Raw genomic sequence first — 21,553 nt, 5'->3', positions numbered from 1 at the left:
GGGAACCAGGTATGAAATAAATCACCAATTTCATAGTCCATTCTTCTAAGTATTGTCTTGTATCCTGTGCAGAGCCTCTTGTGTGCCTTGAGGGTCTCATTGCGGTCTTTCTCGCTCCCCCCAATAAATCTGATCTTACCACAGTGAGCAATGCTAACAGTGTCACCTTTTGTAGGTTGTTTTGTTACTTTGCGCGGCAGAAGATTTGTAACATTTAAAGTCATGTGAATGACCTTTTTAACTTTAACTTGTTCGATCTCGCGTACTTTACCAGTGCCAGACTGAAGGTCTAAATTTTCTTTTGATATAACCCTCAGTGGACTGTTGTATTGTATTATGTAGAGGCCATTAGAGCTGAAGGAATAGATATTGCTGATTTGAGAAGTTGTAGATATTGAAGCACCTCTTTCGATAAGAATAAAATCATCTTTGTTTGGGGGAGCATTATAAACATAAGGTCCTTCGTATTTCACAATATGATCACGATGATATATACTGATGAATGGAGAAAGGAGTCCTTCAAACGGAGTGCCATGCTTGAGGACATAATAGTCTTCATTTGCTACATTGGAGAACTGAAAGGAACAGACTACTAGGGACAGAATCTTCTGACATGCCATGTCAACCGAAATGGGGCTCTCTGTTTTGTTCACACTAAAAGATATAGATATATTAATGCTTATTGATACTATTAATAACATATGAACATACCTCAGAGAAGAAGTGAAGTAAAAAGCAAGGCATACTATTAAAGTAATAAGAATATACTTCATGATGCTTTTTAGAAAAAGATTCAAAGTGACATGTACCTTCCAAGTAATGAACAATGAGCTGCTTTGTCTGTATATAGATATTAGAGTATGGTATACTCTTAACAGCTTTGCTTGGCTTCCAGGAATAGGCCCAATCATAGGCCCAATCAATCACTTTGGCCAAATTACTATACAAAAATTTACTACAACTAGCCTCAAGCCTTATAACACAAAAATTAAGTATAGAAACTAGCTGAAATAGGATTGATGGTTACTTTAGACATTGACAAATGTGCATAAATAATCTCAATTATCAAAAATTAAAAATTATTATATTACCTGTGCAAAAATTGAATTATAAATAGGAAACTAACCCAGTCTGTCCCAGTAATGAAGATTCTTGATCATAGCCTGCTCATTTCAAATGCTCAGTTTCCAGTATAACGACATGTTTCTAGGAGTACAATTGATGTTTAGAAGACATGCTTTTGCACGTGTGTTCCCGCCAAAAGTAGTTATGAAATAAACCAGTTATTATTAAAATCAATTAAATAACTCTTGGACACGTCCGTATACGCGTGTCGGGTGTGTTCAGTTCACTGTCCAGTGTCCACGTGAGGTTGGCATTTTGATCGGAAGGCAGTAGAGATCTTGCTCACTTTTCTCCTCTAGTTCTTCTGGAGCTTTCTCTAGTCGTTTGTGTGATCCTCTTTTATTGTAAAGAAACAGTCCTAGCTCTGTTATAATGTCAGAAGATTGGGACGATGAGCCACCTAGCCTTGGCGTCATGCCAGTGAGTACCAAAGACATACATTGTATCCTCTACTTTTTAACGTGTAAACACTTCGTTTTTGTTCCTCTTTTATCTTCCCCCAGGTTTTACCATAGACTCTATTAGTCATTCCCAATGTAACCTTCTTTTTTGCTTTTTAGAGTTTAATACATGTGTTTGCTAATACATGTACATGTTTTTGGCACCTGGCGGGAGACGTGTTGTCAGTAGTGGGTTTGGTATTGTCACAATGCTAACATGTGTCTCCTGCTGCGTGCTTACAGCCTGTTGCCTTATTTACTAGCAGCTGGGGGTAGGGAAGGGTGACCTTTGTAAACTGCCAAGCTATTGTGTGTTAACTGTGCAGTGTGTGTCATCATTTGGTACCTTAAGCGTCTTTAAATGAAGCTCTCCCTCTCTCTCTCTCTCTCTCTTCTCCCTAGTCTTTCTCTACTGGTTTCAGTAGTAATGGTGGAGCTGATGCTGGTGGAGGTGGTTGGGGTGGCAACAACAGTTCCGAAGAAGTAACACAAAAGTTTGAGTCGATGACATTCTCTGCTAAAGGAGGTAGAGGTGGATTTGGTGGTAGAAGTGGTAAGGAACCAATTCTATCATTGCTTTCTCTCTTTATTATAATTTAAAAGTTTTCGATTATCCTGTTTGTCATGTCTCTTCTTTTTTAGCTTTTTTCCTTTATTTCCTTAAATGTACATGTACATTATCATTATGCATTATGAATGATTATTACTGTTAATGTTCTTTTTTGTTCAATTAGGTGGGGATGAGGGAGGTAGAAGAGGAGGAGGTTTCGGTGGTAGGAGAGGCGGAAGAAGAGAAGGAGGAGGAGGATTTGGTAAGAAACAGCTCCTCTTGTTTTTAAATACATCACCACCTTCACTTTTAAATAAGAATGTTTTTTAAATATATCTCTTTTCTCTCACTCTCACTCTATCTCTCTCTCTCTCTCTTATCATATTATTTGCAGGCTCCTCTGATGGTGAAGGAGGTGGCTGGAAGAATGGTGGCAGCAGTGGTGGTGGTGGTAAGAATAATGTCATACATTTAATAATCATTTTATTTTATTTGTCATTATTTTGTATTCTGACTCCTTTTCATTGAGTTATTATTATCATTAGGTTTTGGTGGTGGCTTTAAGAAATTTGGTGATAGAGATGGAGGTAATTAAGCCTGTATATAATTATACATTACTTCTTTAACTTTCACTTTTAACTTTCTTTTTTTTCTTCAGATGAAGGCGGTGAGAGTAGAGGCTTTGGCAGCCGTGGATTTGGTGGAGGTAGTAATGGCTTTGGAAGAGACAGGGATGGTGGTATGTCTTATACACTAAAATCACTCACATCTAATATAATGTATAATGCTTGCAGTGTAAATGATTATAGACAGATATCTTGTTGCTATTGTACTTCTTGTTCTAGTGTTTTAGTATTGTCTGCTAATCCTATTATAGTGATTGTGTGACAGCTTGAGCTTGTTCTGTTTGTGTTAGAAGAATTCACTCTCTCCCTCTCTCTTCCTCTCTCTTTCTCCCTCTCTCTCTCTACATATAGTTTAACTTGTGTATGTGATTCTATATCTACTAAAATTAAAAGTTGGATATTCCTGTCTCATATACATGTACTTGCTATGTTGTGTAGAAAGTCTGAGCTAAGTATACATATACATGGATCATATTGAGCATAAGCTGGTTAGTAGCTTCTTCTAGTGAACAGATACTGCCCTGACTTGATGTATAGACATCAATTGGAATGATAAAGAGAGTCACTAATGAGTGCCATGTGTCATATCTTTAAAGTGCTCTAATGTGTGACTGTCTGATGGGGCCAAGTGTTAAAGTGTCTCCTAGCTGAAGTTAAAGGATATACTATTACACTAATAGAATATTAATTTTATTATTAAATTTATTGCTAGCTGAGTGGATATTAATTATTAAGGCCTTTTCACACTTGTCCACTTTGGATCTAGAATTGATGCTGCGTTTACACTACAAAAGTGGGTCAAACTGTGCTGAACCAGGCTGAGCTGGCCCTACTGTACTAACCATGCTGGCCTGGTTTGGCCCAGCTCACTTCAGCTCAGTTTAGTTACTGTTTACACTATCAAATGAAACTGTGCTGGCCCACTTTAAACAGGGCTGGCTCAGTTAAAGAAGCTAGTGTAAACGCAGTATGAGATAAAATCCAGGATTAAAACAGGACTGGCTTGTTCACACTTGTCTTGAATCAGGATTGAATCTAGATCCAGTCAATCCACATCCAGAAGTGGTTTGAGGTGGTTTGAGGTGGATTGAAGTGGATTGATCTTGATTAAATATTCATAACCTGTAGAAGCCAATGCAGTTTAATTCACTTTTAATTCTTTCAAGTAGCTTATAGTGTGAACACAACCAAAGAGGATTCTATTTTAGCAGGTTGCAATTCTGGTTCCAAAGTGGACAAGTGTGAAAAGGCCTTTAAAATGTTGTCTGCTGTCATGGTGCTTCCTTAGCAGCTGAATATTGTAGCTTCTTTGTATTCCTCTTATCATTATGATTTACTATAATGACAGTTTTATCTATAGACTGTAGAAATCTATAGACTGTAGAATATGGCAGGGGGTTCATTTATGCTTGTCCATTCCTTACAATCCACTAGGCAGCTTTGTTGAAATAAACAGTAATTTTTTGTTGCCTGAAATAGAACAGTGTTCTATTTCAGGTAACAAAGTTGACACATTTCAAAGTAACCACAAAGTTGCCATAGTGGATGGTGAGCTTAATATTGCAGTCTGCTTAATTCCATATATTTTTTGATAATTATTTACTATTTTGTCCCCAAATTTAATCACACATATCGTTTGACAATTCACATCATATGCAGCTTGCTATATACATTAGTGTTACATTGAATTGTACACACATATATACACTGTACTACTTATTGCTATTGCATATGTATCTTATGCATAGTTCTATATATACTGCATGTTTGTATCAATTAGAGATATCATTGTATAGTTAATTGTGTGTGTCTTCTGTAGATGGTGACAGTGAAGGGAGTGCCTTTGGAAGGAGAGGAGGAAGAGGTGGAGGTTTTGGTGGTAGAGGAGGCAGACGAGGCGGCTTTGGTGGTCAGAGAGACAATGACAGTAGGTCTACCATAACTTGCATGGCCAGTACTTGTTACAGTGATTTTTCTTAAGCTCAACATCCACTATGGCAACTTTGTTGGAAGCAACTTTGTGATCACTTTGCAAAGTTGTCCATTGGGTGTTAGACTTTAAATTTGCATGATACCGTACGTATAGTGGGAAATTTTAGAGGGGATTAAATATGGCAAATTTGGCGTTTTGATAGCCATTCACCAAAATAAAAATCCACCATTTTGAGCCATTATATGCATGCTCAATGGCACGTGGCCACAAATTCACCAAATTAAAACCTCCTAATCACCAAAATTTAGCAATTTGACAAATTTTAGCCCCTCCAAAATTTCCTGCTATATGGTAAAGCAAGCAGGAATGTGCTATGAACATGCTCTAGCTGTTGTGGTCAGTATTAAGTAGGTGCATCCATTTAATTCCTGACCACAACAGAGCATGTGCATAACACATATCACTGCAACTCTTTGAGCTGCTTTTATTATTACAGACACTGGAAGAGTATAGATTAATTATAAATTGACTATATTCCCTAGTGTAATCTAATGGTATACATGTACATACTATTATGTAACCAATTTGGTGGCTGCTACATATTGTTTGGACATTAGTTGTTTTTTATCTAATAATGTACGGTGATGCTTCTGAATGGTAAACTTGTACTTACATTTACAGTGTTTGTAACTAGAGTGGTGGCTGCTGCATTGTATGTTCTGCTTAAGATATTGTCTTTTGTACTGTAATGTATGTAAACCATATTTTACTATTATTATTATTATTATTATTATTATTATTATTGTGCATACTGTACATATATATATATATATATACAGTGTATAAAGTGGCTTTTACATGGTAAGCTGTGTTTAGATATTAGCTGTTTTCTGTCTAATGTACTAGTGCTATACTGCATGTAAATGGTATTTTACTATATATTCGTATTATACATGGATACAGCTAGTGTATAACTAAATTGGTTGCTGCTACATGTTGTATATTAATTGTATGGTTATGTTTATAAATTCTTGCTGTGTTTATGTAATATTGTTGTGTGTGTGTGTGTGTGTAGATGGTGAAGATGGTGGTGAGAGCAGAGGTGGTGGATTCAGAAGTGGAGGAGGTTTTGGAGGCGGTGGATTTAGAGGTTAGTATACATGTGCTTGTATTTCATGAAGTTTTATAAGATATTTTTAGCAATATTTTATCTCAAATATGATTGTCATTATCGAATTATAAATATCGTTGAAACTATAAATTTGGATTTTGTAATGACTCAAAAGTTTCTGTCCTTCCATTTTTATAAAGATGTATATACACTTCTGTACAAATGTGAATTAGTATCTTGTATTTAAAGAGTGTCCTTCATTTAAGTACATGTTCTTTTCCTTGTGTTTGCAGGTGGGGAAGATGGTGAGAGTCGACGTGGCGGAGGTTTTGGCGGCGGATTTGGCAGGCGAGGAGGCAACGATGACGATCAAGATGGTGGTGGAGGTGGTGGTTTTGGCGGAAGGAGAGGAGGCGGATTCAGTGGTAGATCTGGAGGCGGCGGGGGGTTTAGAAGAGGCGACGATAATGAAGACGAGGGAGGGGACGGAGAAGAACGCAGAGGAGGCGGGTTTGGTAGGAGAGGAGGAGGAGGAGATAAAGAAGAATCAGGTAATGGGGGAATATTCATTTATTAGTGCATGGTTTTATCGTTTGCATTCTTTTACTTGTAAAAAATCCAATTTTGATTGAAATCAGCTCAAACTTTCTACACAACATAAGAACATGTATATGTACTGGAAAACATCATAAAAATTGAGAATTCTCACCTGGCCATTTTTGGTGAAATTTGGCCAAAGTCCCTGTACTATAGTACAAAGACTTTAACCCGATTTTGGAGCGACTTTCAAAATTCATAAAAAATTCAATTTCAATTGGAACCAGCTCAAACTTTCCACACAACATAAGAACATGTATATCTATCAGAAAAAATTATAATAATGGAAAATTCTCACCTAGCCATTTTTGGTGAAATTTGGCCAAAGTCCCTGTACTATAGTACAGGGACTTGGGCCCGATTTTGGAGCAACTTTAAAAATTCACAATAAATCCAATTTTAATCGGAAACTACTCAAACTTTCCACACAACATAAGAACATGTATATGTATCAGGAAAAATTATAATAATGGAAAAATCTCACCCAGCCATTTTTGGTAAAATTTGGCCAGTGACCCTGTACTTATAGTAAGGGACTTGGGCCCAATTTTGGAGCAACTTCCAAAAAATTAATTTTAGTTAGAATTAGCTCAAACTTTCTATGCAACATAAATACATGTATATGTACCAGAAAACATCTTAAAAATGGAGAATTCTCTCCTAGCCATGAATGAGATAGTAAACCTTACTTAGTGATGTCACTCTTTAATTAAGCCAGTACTTACAGTGATTATTTATTCTTTCTTCCTATCACCAGGTGATGCTCCTCGTCGCGAAGTCTACATCCCTCCTGCACCCGCTGACGACGAAGGCTCCATTTTTGAAACCATCAACGCCGGGATCAACTTTGATCGATACGATGATATTCCCGTCGACGTGAGTGGGCGTGATCCTCCCGGGAACATAACATCGTTTGACGAGTGCGGGTTCTTTCAGACAACGAGCGAGAACATTGCAAAGTGTAAATATACGAGACCCACTCCAGTACAGAAGTATTCCATTCCTATTATAATGAAGGGACGAGATCTAATGGCATGTGCTCAGACCGGTTCGGGAAAAACAGTAAGGAATAAGTTTATAAAAATGTAAACTTTGCAATAAAAGTTTATTATAAAAGAATCTAATTTTGATCGGAATCTGCTTAGACTTAAATTCAGAACATATGCCATATGTATTATAACATCTTACAAGAATGGAGCAATTTAAAGTTGAAGCTTTTTAGTTATCATTGTAATGGCTGTACTCCAGCTATTGCAAAGTCTAGTACAATGTATAGAATTATATTTTGTTGGTTTGTGTGTTATTGTCCAGTGGTCAGTGGTCACTCTAAGGCAGGTTTCCCTATTCCCTATTGCCTTGGCTTAAAAGAACAACAGGTTTACACTGGCAATGCTTGTTACCCACAGACTCCTTACAACAGCCTCAACTGTACAGGAATGTTAGTCTTTAGTGAAGCCTTTTTATTTGTCAGATGCTCTTTGCTTCATAATAATTATAGTTTATACATTTTGTGATGTATAACATTTCTTGTATAGTATACCGTATAGCGGGTTTTTTTTCGAGGATAATAAATTTCGCGAATGACCCATATCAGGAAGTTTGCGGAATTAATTTTCGCGAATTTTCACTAATCTGCCATTTTGTACCGTATTAAATTGATTTTCAAGGAATTTAATTTCGCGAATCATGAAAAAATCCGCGAAATTCGCGAAATTTGTTATCCTTGGAAAAAACCCGCTATATGGTACCTGATAAGTTGTGTTTCAAAATCATTCATAATACTTATTCCTTTATGCATGCTCTTTGCCATAGCTATACTGAAGCAATTGCAAGCTTTAGTTGAGTCTTTTAGTTGGTAGTACTGACTCTTAGCTTCACTTTATTATACATACATGAGAAACTGACTGTTGTATAAGAGTAAGTCTAGTCATTAATAGTACAGTGATTTTCCTTAAACTTGCATGATAGAGAAGCAGAAATGTGTTATGTACATGCTCTGTTGTGGTCAGGAATTAAATGGATGCACTTACTTAATACTGACCACAACAGCTAGAGCATGTTCATATAGCACATTCCTGCTTCTCTATCATGCAAGTTTAAGGAACATCACTCTATATGATGTTACATATAGAATTGATGTAGTAGGGAACATGTATTTGTATTACTTTTTATCCAATTTGTGTCAGACCTCATTTAATGATGTACAAGCCTTTGTCAGCTATTGTGTTCAAGTGTGGTTTTGTAATAAGTGTGGATACACAACCACAAGTTTGTGTATGGGAGGTCTGAAGGTGGGAGGGACAAGCCACTGCTTTTACAATCAACCAGGATTGTGTTCATACTGAGAAACCTTGCCTTGACTCTGTGTCTCTTGTGGGTAAGGTGTAACTAATTGTGGTTGCTTTCTTTAAACTTTTAAATACATATTTGGTGGGAAAGCAGTCTTTATAATGATTCTTCTATACTCTTGAATGTCCTTGGCATTTGCTACTCATCATATGTTACAGTGACTTTCCTTAAAGTTGCATGATAGAGAAGCAGAAGTGTGCTATGAACATGCTCTGTTGTGGTCAGTATTAAGTAGGTGCATCCATTTAATTCCTGACCACAACAGAGCATGTTCATAACACATTTCTGCTTGTCTATCATGCCAGTTTAAGGAAAATCACTGTACATATACATGTACATGTACATATAGACCCTCTAGGCGCTAAGATTATTTTCAATGAATATGATTACAATAATGATATTCATTCATAATGAATAAAATTTTCCTATACGGTATCTACCCACGATGTAAATTACTGACGGCAAGAAGGCCTCGAGATCAAAAGAAAATCAAAGGCGGTGACACCGCCTGGCCATTTTTCTGAGCGCTACAAGGTACTACAGGCTTACAAGCAGCATTTATGGAAAGTATAGAGGCCAGGCTACATCATATAGACCAGGTAACTCTTGCTGCAGCATAGTTTTCCTGCTATGCTTCATTTCGGCACCTTGGGCTTTGATCTGCCTTTGATGTGGAGAGCTTCTTGACGTCAGTAATTTTAATCGTGGGTGGCTACCGTAAATAATTCATACAAAATAGTCTTAGCGCCTAGGGGGTCTATACATGTACATGTATGCATTTCAATGTAGAAGTAGCTTGTATTTACATGTACATGTCTATACAAATTATTTACCTAAATGTATGCTTAGCTGCTTACTGTAGTTCTGCTAATGTTCATTAGCTGAATAATGTGTGTAGTACTAGTGGCAAACTGACTTGGTGTAAGTGTAGTTTTTTTATTGTTCTTTTTGGCAATTTTTACTACATTTCTTTAATTAATTCTCTCTCTCTCTCTCTCTCTCTCTCTCTCTCTCTCTCTCTCTCTCTCTCTAGGCTGCATTCCTTCTTCCTTCCATCACTCGTCTCATCAGTGAAAACATCCCAGGCGCCAGCCGAAATGATACCCAGTCGCCGGAAGTACTCATAATCTCTCCCACAAGGGAACTCACACTACAGATATACAATGAGGCTAGGAAGTTCACGCACAATTCTATTTATCGCCCGGTCGTGGTTTATGGCGGTACTAGCGTAGGCCATCAGCTGAGACAGGTTGAAGGAGGCTGCAATATGTTGGTCTGTACTCCTGGAAGACTTATTGACTTCTTACAGAGAAAGAAAGTGAGTTTTATAACTTGTATTGCTACATGTACTATTGCTTAAATCTATACTAATTAATCTATACTGAATTAATGCAGATTTTATACTGATATAATCACTGAATGGAAGTGATTATATATCCCACCTAATAGTTACAGTAACTCAATGTAATAGTATTCTGAAAAGTATCATGGCTGTACTTTCCTGCATGTGTTGCATGAGGTTCCACTATCTTTGCAACAGGAGTAATCTGCCTTACCTTCCTTATAAGGAGTAACAGCTACTTAGTTGTTATCCTCAATAATAAATCACCCACTTAACAGAATAAACCAACTAAAACTCTTTTGTTATAAGCTAAAAACTTAGAGCTACTTCTTGAGTGCCACAGCAAAAAGAGAGAAAAGCATTTGGTATACGTATCTTCACAATAGAAATAAAGACAATGTGGGCTCTACAGCTAGAAGTAGTGCAAATGGACTTTTATTGCATATGCACTCTTAGTAATTTTAGCAATGGGTATGCACACTCACACTGTAAGAGTATGTAGTTTGATGTGTTCACTTGCTTAATAATAACTTTGCCAAGTCATTCTCTGAGTACTGCTTGAAGTCTCAAAGTTTCTACAAGGAGTTGCTTGCATGTAGCTGTGTTGAATTCAATTTTGAACTGATTTTATTTTAATAGCAAAATTAACAATAAGAGTACATATACATGTATATCTTATTGATATTATTATGATTAGTTATTATTAGTTAGCATTATTTATGAAAGTTCTGCAGCTCTTTATTCTTCCTAATCTTGGCAGCATAGCATCATGCCAATACATTGGGGGTGTCTATTGCAATCGCAGCAAAACCCATAAGGCCCTCCTCCATTCATGGCTTCAAGAGCTGGCTCTCCAGACTTTGGCTCTGTTGCTTCAAAAAGTGGCTCCTTTGCTGTCTTCTGTGGCACATGAGCTGCTTCTATAGCAATAAAAGCAAAGGATATAACAACAATAAATATAATGCCAGCCTTCATCTTGTGACTCTTAGTAACTCTGGTACAAGTATATGTACTGTGACAAGTATACACTTAACTCTCTCTTACTCACTGTCTCTCCTTTTATATTCTGTGCTGCATAACCGGTTTTACTAGCTGCAAAAACCTGTTTTAACATGTGCACGTGATGTTTTATCGCCGATCTCATTATGGACTTGTTTTGCCAAATACAGTATCCACAGTGCCAGCCAGGTTCTTACTATTTGGAGTGTTAATGGAGTAATAGTACTTCAACTTGCATTATCTACATGCATATAGTAATCTACATGCATATAGTAACAATGGATCCATTATCAATTGTCTTGCTCTTACTTTTTTGTTTCCTTTTCTCTGTGTGTAGGTGTTACTTGATAATATCAAGATATTTATACTGGATGAAGCTGACCGTATGCTTGATATGGGGTTTGGTCCTGAGATAAGACGTGTTGTCCAGGACTTTGATATGCCGGAAAAAGGAAAGAGACAGACTCTTATGTTCTCTGCAACTTTCCCTGAGGAGATCCAGCAACTTGCTGGTAAGACAAAAGACTGATGATTGAATATTTGAGCTAAGGGAGTGCGTGCGTGTGTGTGTGTGTGTGTAAGAAATGGAAGTGGATATTACAAATGTACATTTACGTGTAAACTTTCCTCCATTAACTATCAATTTCTCTCTCTCTCTTTAGCTGATTTTCTTGAAGACTACTTGTTCCTTACAGTTGGTAGAGTGGGAGGGGCCACTAGTGACATACAACAAAAAGTCATCGAGATTGGGGAGTACGAGAGACGTGACAAACTCATTGAAATACTCTCGTCAGCAGGTACTACACTATACATGCCTGCATGTGCTGCTGCTGTGTGCCCAATTTTGGAGCAACTTTAAAAATTCAGTAAAAATCCAATCTTGATCGGAACGAGCTCAAACTTTCTACACAACATAAGTACATGTATATGCATCAGGAACAATTATAAAAATGGAGAATTCTCCACTTTTTATTTTTGACAAAATTTGGCCGAAGACCCTGTACTATAGCACAGGGACTTTGGCCTGATTTTGGAGCAACTTTAGAAATTCATAAAAAAATCCAATTTTGATCGGAATCAGCTCAAACTTTTTACACAACATAAGTACATGTATATGTATTAGAAAACGTAATAACAATTGAGAATTCTCACTTAGTCATTTTTGGTAAAATTTGGTCAAAGTCCCTAGTACAGGGATTTTTGTTTGATTTTCGAGTAATTTTAAAAATTTATAAAAAATTCAATTTTGATCGGAATCAGCCCAAACTTTGTACACAACATAAATACATGTATATGTATTAGAAAACGTAATAAAAATTGAGAATTCTCACTTAAATCATTTTTGGTAAAATTTGGTCAAAGTCCCTGTAATATAGTACAGGGACTTTTGCTTGATTTTGCAGCAATGTTAAAAATAAATAAAAATGCAATTTTAATTGGAATCAACACAAACTTTCTACACAGCATAAGTACATAATGTATATGTATTAGAAAACGTATTTAAAATGGAGAATTTTCACTTAGTGAAATACCCTGTGCATATTAGAGGGTTTTGGCTAACAGATAAAAGTTCATAGAATTGACTTGACCTCAAACTTGGTACACAACATTAAAAGATCAACTCCTTTGTTTTCTCTCCCTCCTTCCCCCTCCTCTCTCTCTCAAGGTCAAGAGCGTGTGCTGGTATTTGTAGAGACAAAGAGAAGTGCTGATTTCTTAGCTACTTCATTATCACAATCAGGATACCCAGCCACTAGTATTCATGGGTACGTATATACATGTACTTACATGTACTGCATATACTTATGCTTGCATGTACGTGCACATCTACGTAGTACTGTACATGCATCAATTGTGATTTGTGCATTGGCCACATCTACATCACATGTGTATTTAAATGTACTATTAAATGTTTCAATGTTTGTGCATGACTATGTATGTACATTGTATGTTAGTCATGTTACTTCTATGTTGATCTCCATGCATTCAATAGCTGCCAGTTATAATACGTAAGTGTTTGTGCATAATACATTGAAATAACAATTGGAGAATGTTCATTAATTTTATTTATTATTGTTATTATTATTTTAGTGATCGTTTCCAGAGGGAGCGGGAAGAGGCTCTCCGTGATTTCAGAAACGGTCGTGCTCCGGTCCTCATTGCCACGTCTGTCGCTGCCCGTGGGCTCGACATTCCTGAAGTGAAGCACGTCATCAACTACGACCTGCCACAACAGATTGATGAGTACGTTCACCGTATCGGGCGAACAGGACGTATTGGTAATAAAGGACTGGCTACCGCCTTTTTTCAGAAAGATAAAGACATGGCATTGGCTAGGAGTCTTGTTAAGATATTAACTGATGTAAGGAAGGAGGGAGGGAGGGAGTTATTGTGTTCAATTTTATATGTCTGAGAAGAGTTTGTAGTTTGTAGTTTGTACTTAGATGTATGTGTTATTATACTAATAATTCTCCTGTGATTTGAAATAAAAAGCTGTTTTCTAAGCTCTTGTGTATATGGTGGACAAAAATTTGTACATGTACAGTGTATTTCTTTATTTATTATTAATAATTGTCCTAAATACAGACTGTTAATTCTCCTGTGGTTTTAAAGTAGGAAATTCTTAAAGTTTTTAAAGTTCTTGTGTATATTTATTTGTTATTAATAATTCTCCTTCAGTTTAAAATACAATACTTATGACTAATAATATCATTCCTTAAAGTAATTACATGTACATATGCTGTAAAATACATACTTCTGTGTATTATTAATATAATCTTAAATGAGCTACACTTATGATTCATTTATCGCTATTTTCAGGCTGAACAGGATGTACCTGATTTCCTTGAGGAGTGTGCTGAAAGTGCTGCTGGAACTAACTTTGGACCAAGTGGAGGACAATTTGCCTCTCGTGACATCAGAGTAAGTCATAAATTAATTAAATACCTTTTTATTAACAAATATACCATATAGCCGGAAAAATTGGCGGTCTAAAACTTTGAACTAACTAAAAAACTAAAACTTAAAAAAACTAACGCCTTTGTATTAATGATGCCCACTTCATTACGAAACATGTACATGTAAATATTTGCAGGCCATGTTTTTATCTGTTGGTCATTTAAGCATCATTAGTTATAACATGTACATACATGTATGTGAGTTTTTGATTCCATCCATTATGTTTATGTGCTTCATATTGGCAGGTTTGCCAGTTGTGGTTTATTAATTTTTTTACCAGTAATCGCCAATTGCCAATAGTACTACTCTTTCTAGTTTCTAGTAAATGTTTTCTCTTCCATTGCTTTGTATTACTCTTTAGTCTGGTGGGCGTGGCTCCCAAAGAGGTGGTCGTAGTGGAGGCAGCTCCTGGGGAGGTGGCGGAGGATTCAGTGACAATTTTGGAGACGGGGGAGCGAGTTCCGGGGGCGGATTTACCTCTTCTTCCGGAATGGGAGGGGGCGGAGGAGGAGGAGGAGGAGGGGGAGAAGAAGATGAAGAATGGTAGCTTATACTGTCTCATATTACCTCCAGATCTCTATATTATACATGGACTAAGAATAATCAGACTTACTTGTACTATTATTATTATTATTATTATTATATTATAACTACTAGTGAATGCATTATATATTTCAAGGCTTGCCTCACCATGTGCATTTGTTGTTCTACTGTTGTTAATTTCTTCTAACTGTTTCACACAATCAAAGCATTTATGGACCTAATAATGTTGTATCATTGTTGTTTTTCGTTATTATTATTATTTTTGTTGTTGATTTAGTTTTGACTTAAAATGTATCAATCAATTTTCTATTTGATCCAATGTTATATCTAAATTTTGATTATGAAAAGTTTCAATTTGAGAGAACCAAAATATCAGCCTTGGCTAGTACTGTATAGGACTGTATATTTTGTGGATAATAAATTTTGCTAATTTTGTGGAGTGTTTTAAAGTTTGCTAAATTAACTTGCCACGACTTGTTCAATGAACAAAATCAATCATTTTGCAACATTTTTTATCTGTGAATGCTTAGTGGGAAAAATTGTGAAATCTTATGTCCACGAAATATAAGTGCTACAAGGCAGATCTACATTGTACTGGGTTTACAAATGCATTTTTTTCTTCTGGGACTAGTGTCAAGTTAGTGCCTATTAGCACAAATAGTCACCTGATGCTGCTAAAATTTTAACTGGTGCATTTTTCAATTCAGTTGTCAGGGAAAGTTTGTCACACTATGGCAGTGTTAAGGCCACCATACACCATGAAACATGTTTCTTTATAAAAGGTGGTTCATAAAACATCTAGTCAATGGTGCCTAAAAAAGGTTTTATAAAATTGAGATTTTTACATGTTTCGAGGTCCAGTAGCTTCTTTTTAAAAGATGCTTCATAAAACAATTTTAAAGGTGGCCTTCTTCATTTGAAATGAACATGGGAATACTTCTGGCTACAAGTTATTTGTTATTGTATCATCTTGAAATTGAAACTGAACCCATCCATACCTTGAATGAATCAGTAATAGGTACATCAATTTAGACAAATGTGCACATTATTATCATTAATAAACTCGCAGTTTATAAGCATTGAGAATGTTATTATTATTATTGTTTTCAAAAAGTAACCTCAAACTTTATCGCTCTCTACATTTTTTATATCGAGGATTTCGATCCCATTCTCATCATTGTCTCTTGCTGCGTGCATTTGTATTTTATAAACGTGATATTTCCGCCAGGAATGAATCACTAGTGCGATTGATATTGACGTGTAGTATACAAGAGCCAGGAACAGGATGACCAGTCTTGTTGAATGAAGAGCATCGTAATGACAATTTATGATATGATCATGATGATTGTGGCCCTCAAAGTTTAAAGAGGTTTGATTTCTTAGTCCCTCCAAGTGACACCCAAAGGAGCAGCCAAGAGGTTGTATGTTGTCAGTGAGAAGGAAAGTTCCGGAGACGATCCAGAGGAGTATGACGTTGAGACAGACGATAAAAAAATGAATCGAGGTCTTCTCTTTTCGTTGGTGGAAACTGATGACGCCGGGGACCAGAATGAGTATCAGAAGTGCTCCCCAAACTATCATCCCAATAACAAACATGGCCCAAGCCAGGTCTATGATGTATTGCGGGCAGTAGCTCTCTGATTCCAGTGGTAGGTCAGAGACTGTCGTGAACCATGCATCCAGCTCTAAGAGGTATCCTAATGACTGTGCCGTGGTCTTCCACGGTGACCACTTGTACTCAACAAACTTCTTGGAGTTTTGATTGGACTTGTCCATCGTGTGATCGCTTAGCACTTTTGCTTTATTGACAAAAGTTGGTATGAGTCTAAATAATAGTATGGACGTTATGAGGAACGTCGATGAAATATTTATCCCAAGGCTCATGCATGATTCGACACAGCCGTACCACTCCCCGTAATACTGGAATATCAAGGACATGTGGTTCCCTAATAGATACATTAATCCACTGACTGCTGTGAGCCCGTTAGCTAGGAGGTTAGTGAGGAACTCACTCTTGCTGTGCTTGCGTAGGAACCTTTCCTTGCGTCTGAAATCCCGAGCTATGATGAAGAATATTATGAGTATGTACAAGAAACTAAATCCAGAGAGAAGAGTGATGGCTATGACACCACTGAGCTCACTGTTGGCCTCAGTGAGGAAGAATATCTGGGTCAGGAGTGCTAAGATTATATTGAACTCTACAACAACAATCTTTGGTATGTACTCAGTAATGTGCTCATGATCCTAAAAAGAAGCTGATATTTATCAAACTATATCTTATTGACTTACAGCCATGAGCTTTCCTTGTCTTGTTGGTTGCTGCTGGTCACTGGAGTGCATAAGATACTGGTATAGTCGATCATCCAAGCGTTATATATACTTTTGGATTGTGTACACAAAGCTAGACAGCAACTGCCTCACTGCCAATAGCTGCTAATAACATGTATCAAATCAGGTGTAAACTGTAACTATAGTAGTAAACATGCATGAGTTACCAAAGGAGGATGTGAGTAATCATTTGTCATTCTGGGAAAGGAAGAAGAAGATGGAATGAAAGGATATCACATCAGGCAGATGCCAAGCTGCTTGCATTTATGTACAACAACACAATAACACTTTTTAAAAATATAAAAACAACTTTTTCAGCTAAAACAAAATAATTAGGCATAGTACTATTATTACAGCAGCTAAAGAGTATGACTCATAATATCTAGTATGTACGTATAAAGCTAGCAAGAGAGGTTCTTCACATCAGAGAACCCTAGCGTCCCAGTACCAATAGAATCCAATGTACAATCAATAGTGGTTGTTTTGCTATCACGAGTATCAAATGTTGACATTGATACTACTTCACCGGGAGCTCCTCTTAGCTTAACAACATAAGTTCCGGCAAAGAGAATAACAGTGAGTACCCTCTGCTCTGATATTGGTACAACTTTATCCAGCTCTCCCAGTAATGCCCCACCACCACCTGGTAACACAGGAGCTATGTACCAGTATTGAAAGTCTGTTACGTTACACGATGATATGGTTAACTTTGTGCTAGCGTCTGATATTTTTACAAAGTTAGATACTCCTTTGCCGGGGTCATGTTGTATCGCTATTGATTCTGGGAATGAGGTCTTAGGCTTGGTACCAATGCGACTGGGAGGTAGTTCAGCGAGTGACATTTGATAATCAGTTTTTATTTCTGCTCCTAGTACATAGTACCAAGTATAACCTGAGACCTAAACAAAAGGATAGAATGATTAATATTTATACTTTTATAAACACACACACACTCTCTCTCTTTCTTTCTTTCTTTCTCTCTCTCCCTCTCTCTCTCTCTCTTCCTCTTTCTCTCTCTCATACTTCAGTGTAAGTTGCTGTGAGGTATCCATCAGGCCCTCCCTTACCAAAGGCACGTTGAACGAATGTAGAGTCTAGAGACATTGCAGGCTTTGAGGGCTTCAGTATGAGCCCATCACTCATGCACGTAGTAAGAATGAGGTCTTTATCAGCATAGCCTGCAGCATCACCTGGTCCCACTGGCCCTGTGCTCAACACTGATACAAACGCATGCAATGAAGGACTAGGTTCTGGGCTGCTTGCTGCACAATCCTTCTCGCCGACTGGATTTGAGTGAAAGTTGTCTTTAAAAGGAGCAATCCCAAGCGAGTGAAGGAGTATGCTAGAGTCTCCAATCTTCCATTGGCTTTTACCAGGATGATAGTCACCACTGGCCCTAGTCTGTGTCACTACTGGTATCATCACTGCCTGCAGCACGTGCCTAGGCCAAGCCATGCAATACTGTATAGTGAGTCCTTCTTCTTTAGCTGCTTCTCCCATTTGTCCCAGCCATGTCTGACCCAGATTAAGATCAATTTGCAGCTCTTTGAGTTTTCCAGATTCTGTCAAGAGCCAATCTTGCTCATAGGTCCAAAGGTTCCATTGGTCTCTTGCTGATGAAAGGAGGAACTGCCAGAATGAGGGATCATCAGGTAGAGCAATCTGGCCAGAGTCAATGATAAAGTTAAAAGGGCCTCCATTTTGCTTGGCGTAGTCAGTATCGACTGAGAAGAACCTGTTGTGAGCGACAATGGGCCAACCGGTTTTCTGTGAGACATACTCAATACCGTGAGGGAAGACAGTAGTCATGGCTGTCCAGTTTTTGACTCCATCATGATCCCCTTTGTAGTACCACCATGAGTCAAGCTGCAGGTATCTGAAAGGTATGCCCTTGTCATCTGCTTCTTTTTTAATGGCCAGCATGGCATCTTCATAGTTATCAAACTTTCCAGTGGAATAATGATAGCAAGCGCCATTATCTGTGTAGTATCCAAGGTACTTAATAGAGTAATCGTTAAGTCTATACATCTCATCTTTCTTGTATCTTTTACGTAAGAGTCTTCCCCATTTATCCATAGTGTCAGTGAGGTTCTGACCAGCAACCATTAGAGTCTCCATTGCATATCCTTTAGGGACTGTATCAACTGATCCTAGTATACCAGTTGCAAATACAGGGACTTGGTATCCGTCTGGTTTCCATACCTCATGGTGTGAAGACATGAATGTATTCTGTGGTGATATTACCACTGTGTTCTCCATATCAGAATCAAACACTACAAGAGGTAGTCCGCCCTCCATTCCTTTATAAATCTCCTTCAGCGACGAATCAAATACTCCAATTGGGGTACTCCCTATCTGTCCCCCGCCCCAAGATGCATACCCACGGGTCAATCCTAAGTCCTCAACTTTGAAAGCCGGCCATCTTGAGATAACATCATCACTATTACCGGTGCTTGTGGAGTTGCCTCCATCATCCCATTGCTGTCCAAAGATGACTGCAGGTACTTCAGTAAAGACCACAGAGTATGTTGTGAACTGCATTCCTCCATCACTCGTCTTCCAGGTGTAAAAGTATATGTTCATTGGTCCCCAGTCCAGTCTACCGGTTGAGTTGCTTGTATTAACTAAAGTGAGTGTCTTGTCTGCTGTAGAGTACCATTTGTTATTTGCTCTGAACCATGCATCAGCATTATTGAACCAGAGCTTCCCGGACAGGTAGAGCTGGAATCCACCTTCGTTGTCTACTTTTACTTCAAAGTTTTCGACAGGCTCGCTCAGCCCGAGCTGGAAAAGGAGAGAGAAAAGGAGATATAGAGGTGGCTGCAGCTTCATTGCAAAGGTGTCAGCGTTAATGAGATTCATTGAAATGAGCCACGCCTAAGTAAGTGGGTTTGGTTTATAATTATAATAATAATAATAATAATAATAGCAGCCCACGTGCAACATCGTGGCTTGGATTGTTATTAGAGACTATGTAACCCAATATCTCTAATATAACCTCTAATATCTATGATTTGAGCATAGATAGATGTTCCATGCTTTGAGGTAAACTACCTAACTGCTGTATGAATTTTAAAACTCTGTAATATATTAATTTAGAAAAGTTTCAGAGCCTTCAGTGACCGAAGGTAGGGCACTCTGGACAAATAATGGACTTACTCAATTCACAAAAGATTTTTCATCCCAATTCTAAGAAGTACGATTAAGGATAAAAGGAAATATAAAATAGAGGATTACAGGTACATAACCATAAATATGTGTTTTCCCATCTCCCAGATCTGCCATTGCCCTATATTACTATTATCATATCTTCTAATCTTAAATCTCCTTTGTGTTAATTGATATAAATTGATGTGGCTATTATATCTGTGTATGACTTTGCTATTATTAAATTTAACAGAACTTAATAATTAATTTCCGGCACTATAATTGTCACTTTTAAAATTAATTAATTTCAAATTTATCTTCTCCACAGTACATTTGGTTTCCTTTGTCATTGTACACTGTAGCTTTGAAATAATACTGACCCTATAATCAATACAGAAATTTGCAAACTTAAAAAATGCTCTTTTAGTACCATAAACAGGTTTATTTTCATAGTAAAATATTTCAAATTATGTGTTTTTTTACTCAATTTGAAAAAATTTAAATCACAAATTTCTGCATCTTCATTGCCACGTGGCAGTTTGAAAGCTATTTGCAAAAATTTATTCTGCAAAATTTTAGAAATGTAGGATTTGCAAAAAAATTTGCACCACAAAATAAACCAGTATATGATAACAGACCTGCCAGAATAGCCTTGGTACAATATCAGTATGATTAATCTGGTACACTCCAGGCTGCAATGGACAGTAGTGGTGTATTATTTCAACACAGTAGTCACAGAAGTTTAATTTCATGTCAACGATTGTGATGTTAATGTGATTTTTATTGCTGTTAAATATAGTTTGTATCCGAATTACTGCCCATTCAATTTTTTTCTCTAAAAATATGTACAATAATATGTTTAAAGTTTTTGTCTGAATGTGAAAGAACATTTTTTGTATCAGACATTGCATTTATGGCCACTTACTTATCTTCAATTGTCCTTTGAAAGTAAATGGTTTCCCACGTTGTAATGTATAAGAGGGAGTTATTGTAATGTTATAGACTTCAAGAAATTTATGAGTGAGAGCTTTAATAAAGATATACTTTCCATTCTAGATCAATAGTGTATTACTGAACTTACAACAATCAGTGAATGATCCTTTATTATTAGTAGGTTCTTGTTGTTGATAGTATATATGATTCAAACAGGTATATTATCCATTAGTATAGTAGTCAGTATCTTACCATTGTAGTAATTGTTAGTAGATCCAGTCAATGTAGATACTACTAGTACAACTGATAGGATTAATAGTATGTTTATAGGAATAGTCATCTTCTTCTCCAGCTCCATCTTTGAACACTTGCTACGCATAGTAATAACTACTTTGTTTATATTGTTAGTAATTGCACATGTTTGAGGTAGCTTTCACTATCTCTTAAGTTTATATAACATTATTGATGTGTAAATTGCAGTTAGGTGCCTGTTTTTCTTAATTTCCATTCTAATCAAAGTTCTTTCCCCATAAGAGTGCTATTACTATCATTTTATGCAAACAAATTTCTTT

At 37.0% G+C, this 21,553-nt stretch overlaps 4 protein-coding genes across 5 annotated transcripts in view; 2 read left to right on the top strand and 2 right to left on the bottom strand.

Annotated features, from left to right (window-relative positions):
- LOC105313566 (uncharacterized) overlaps positions 1-366 on the top strand; it is a 4,751-nt gene extending 4,385 nt beyond the window's left edge. Inside the window, exon 7 of the mRNA XM_019999305.1 lies at positions 343-366. Coding sequence (XP_019854864.1) covers positions 343-366 — 24 coding nt within the window. The remainder of the gene's footprint in view (positions 1-342) is intronic.
- Positions 367-1,344: 978 nt separating this feature from the next.
- Positions 1,345-14,932, top strand: LOC100634781 (DEAD-box ATP-dependent RNA helicase 37-like). 2 transcript variants are annotated; one of them, XM_019999320.1, is made up of 17 exons: positions 1,345-1,545; positions 1,968-2,118; positions 2,300-2,377; positions 2,510-2,563; positions 2,661-2,702; positions 2,774-2,854; positions 4,561-4,668; positions 5,750-5,824; positions 6,079-6,336; positions 7,140-7,444; positions 9,765-10,049; positions 11,410-11,584; positions 11,735-11,869; positions 12,739-12,838; positions 13,164-13,434; positions 13,893-13,994; positions 14,392-14,932. In XM_019999320.1, the coding sequence occupies exons 1-17, from the start codon at positions 1,498-1,500 to the stop codon at positions 14,575-14,577; spliced, it is 2,454 nt and encodes an 817-aa protein (XP_019854879.1). In that variant the 5' UTR covers positions 1,345-1,497; the 3' UTR covers positions 14,578-14,932. The 2 variants fall into 2 exon arrangements, with proteins under 2 accessions (XP_019854879.1, XP_019854878.1); XM_019999319.1 differs by having other exon boundaries at positions 2,510-2,566.
- Positions 14,933-15,523: 591 nt separating this feature from the next.
- Positions 15,524-17,106, bottom strand: LOC109583837 (uncharacterized). The gene is made up of 2 exons (XM_019999324.1): positions 16,863-17,106; positions 15,524-16,817 (listed from the first exon to the last, which is right to left on the bottom strand). The coding sequence occupies exons 1-2, from the start codon at positions 16,911-16,913 to the stop codon at positions 15,693-15,695; spliced, it is 1,176 nt and encodes a 391-aa protein (XP_019854883.1). The 5' UTR covers positions 16,914-17,106; the 3' UTR covers positions 15,524-15,692.
- Positions 17,107-17,189: 83 nt separating this feature from the next.
- On the bottom strand, positions 17,190-19,749 carry LOC109583836 (uncharacterized). The gene is made up of 2 exons (XM_019999323.1): positions 17,925-19,749; positions 17,190-17,800 (listed from the first exon to the last, which is right to left on the bottom strand). Exons 1-2 carry the CDS (start codon positions 19,731-19,733, stop codon positions 17,303-17,305), a joined length of 2,307 nt encoding a protein of 768 aa, XP_019854882.1. The 5' UTR covers positions 19,734-19,749; the 3' UTR covers positions 17,190-17,302.
- Positions 19,750-21,553: the final 1,804 nt, after the last annotated feature.

The sequence above is a fragment of the Amphimedon queenslandica genome, unplaced genomic scaffold (genome assembly GCF_000090795.2).
Source record: "Amphimedon queenslandica unplaced genomic scaffold, v1.1 AMPQUscaffold_13277, whole genome shotgun sequence".
NCBI lineage: Eukaryota > Metazoa > Porifera > Demospongiae > Haplosclerida > Niphatidae > Amphimedon > Amphimedon queenslandica.
The sequence above is the reverse complement of the archived record's forward strand: the minus strand, read 5'-3'. Positions and strand labels throughout refer to the sequence as shown.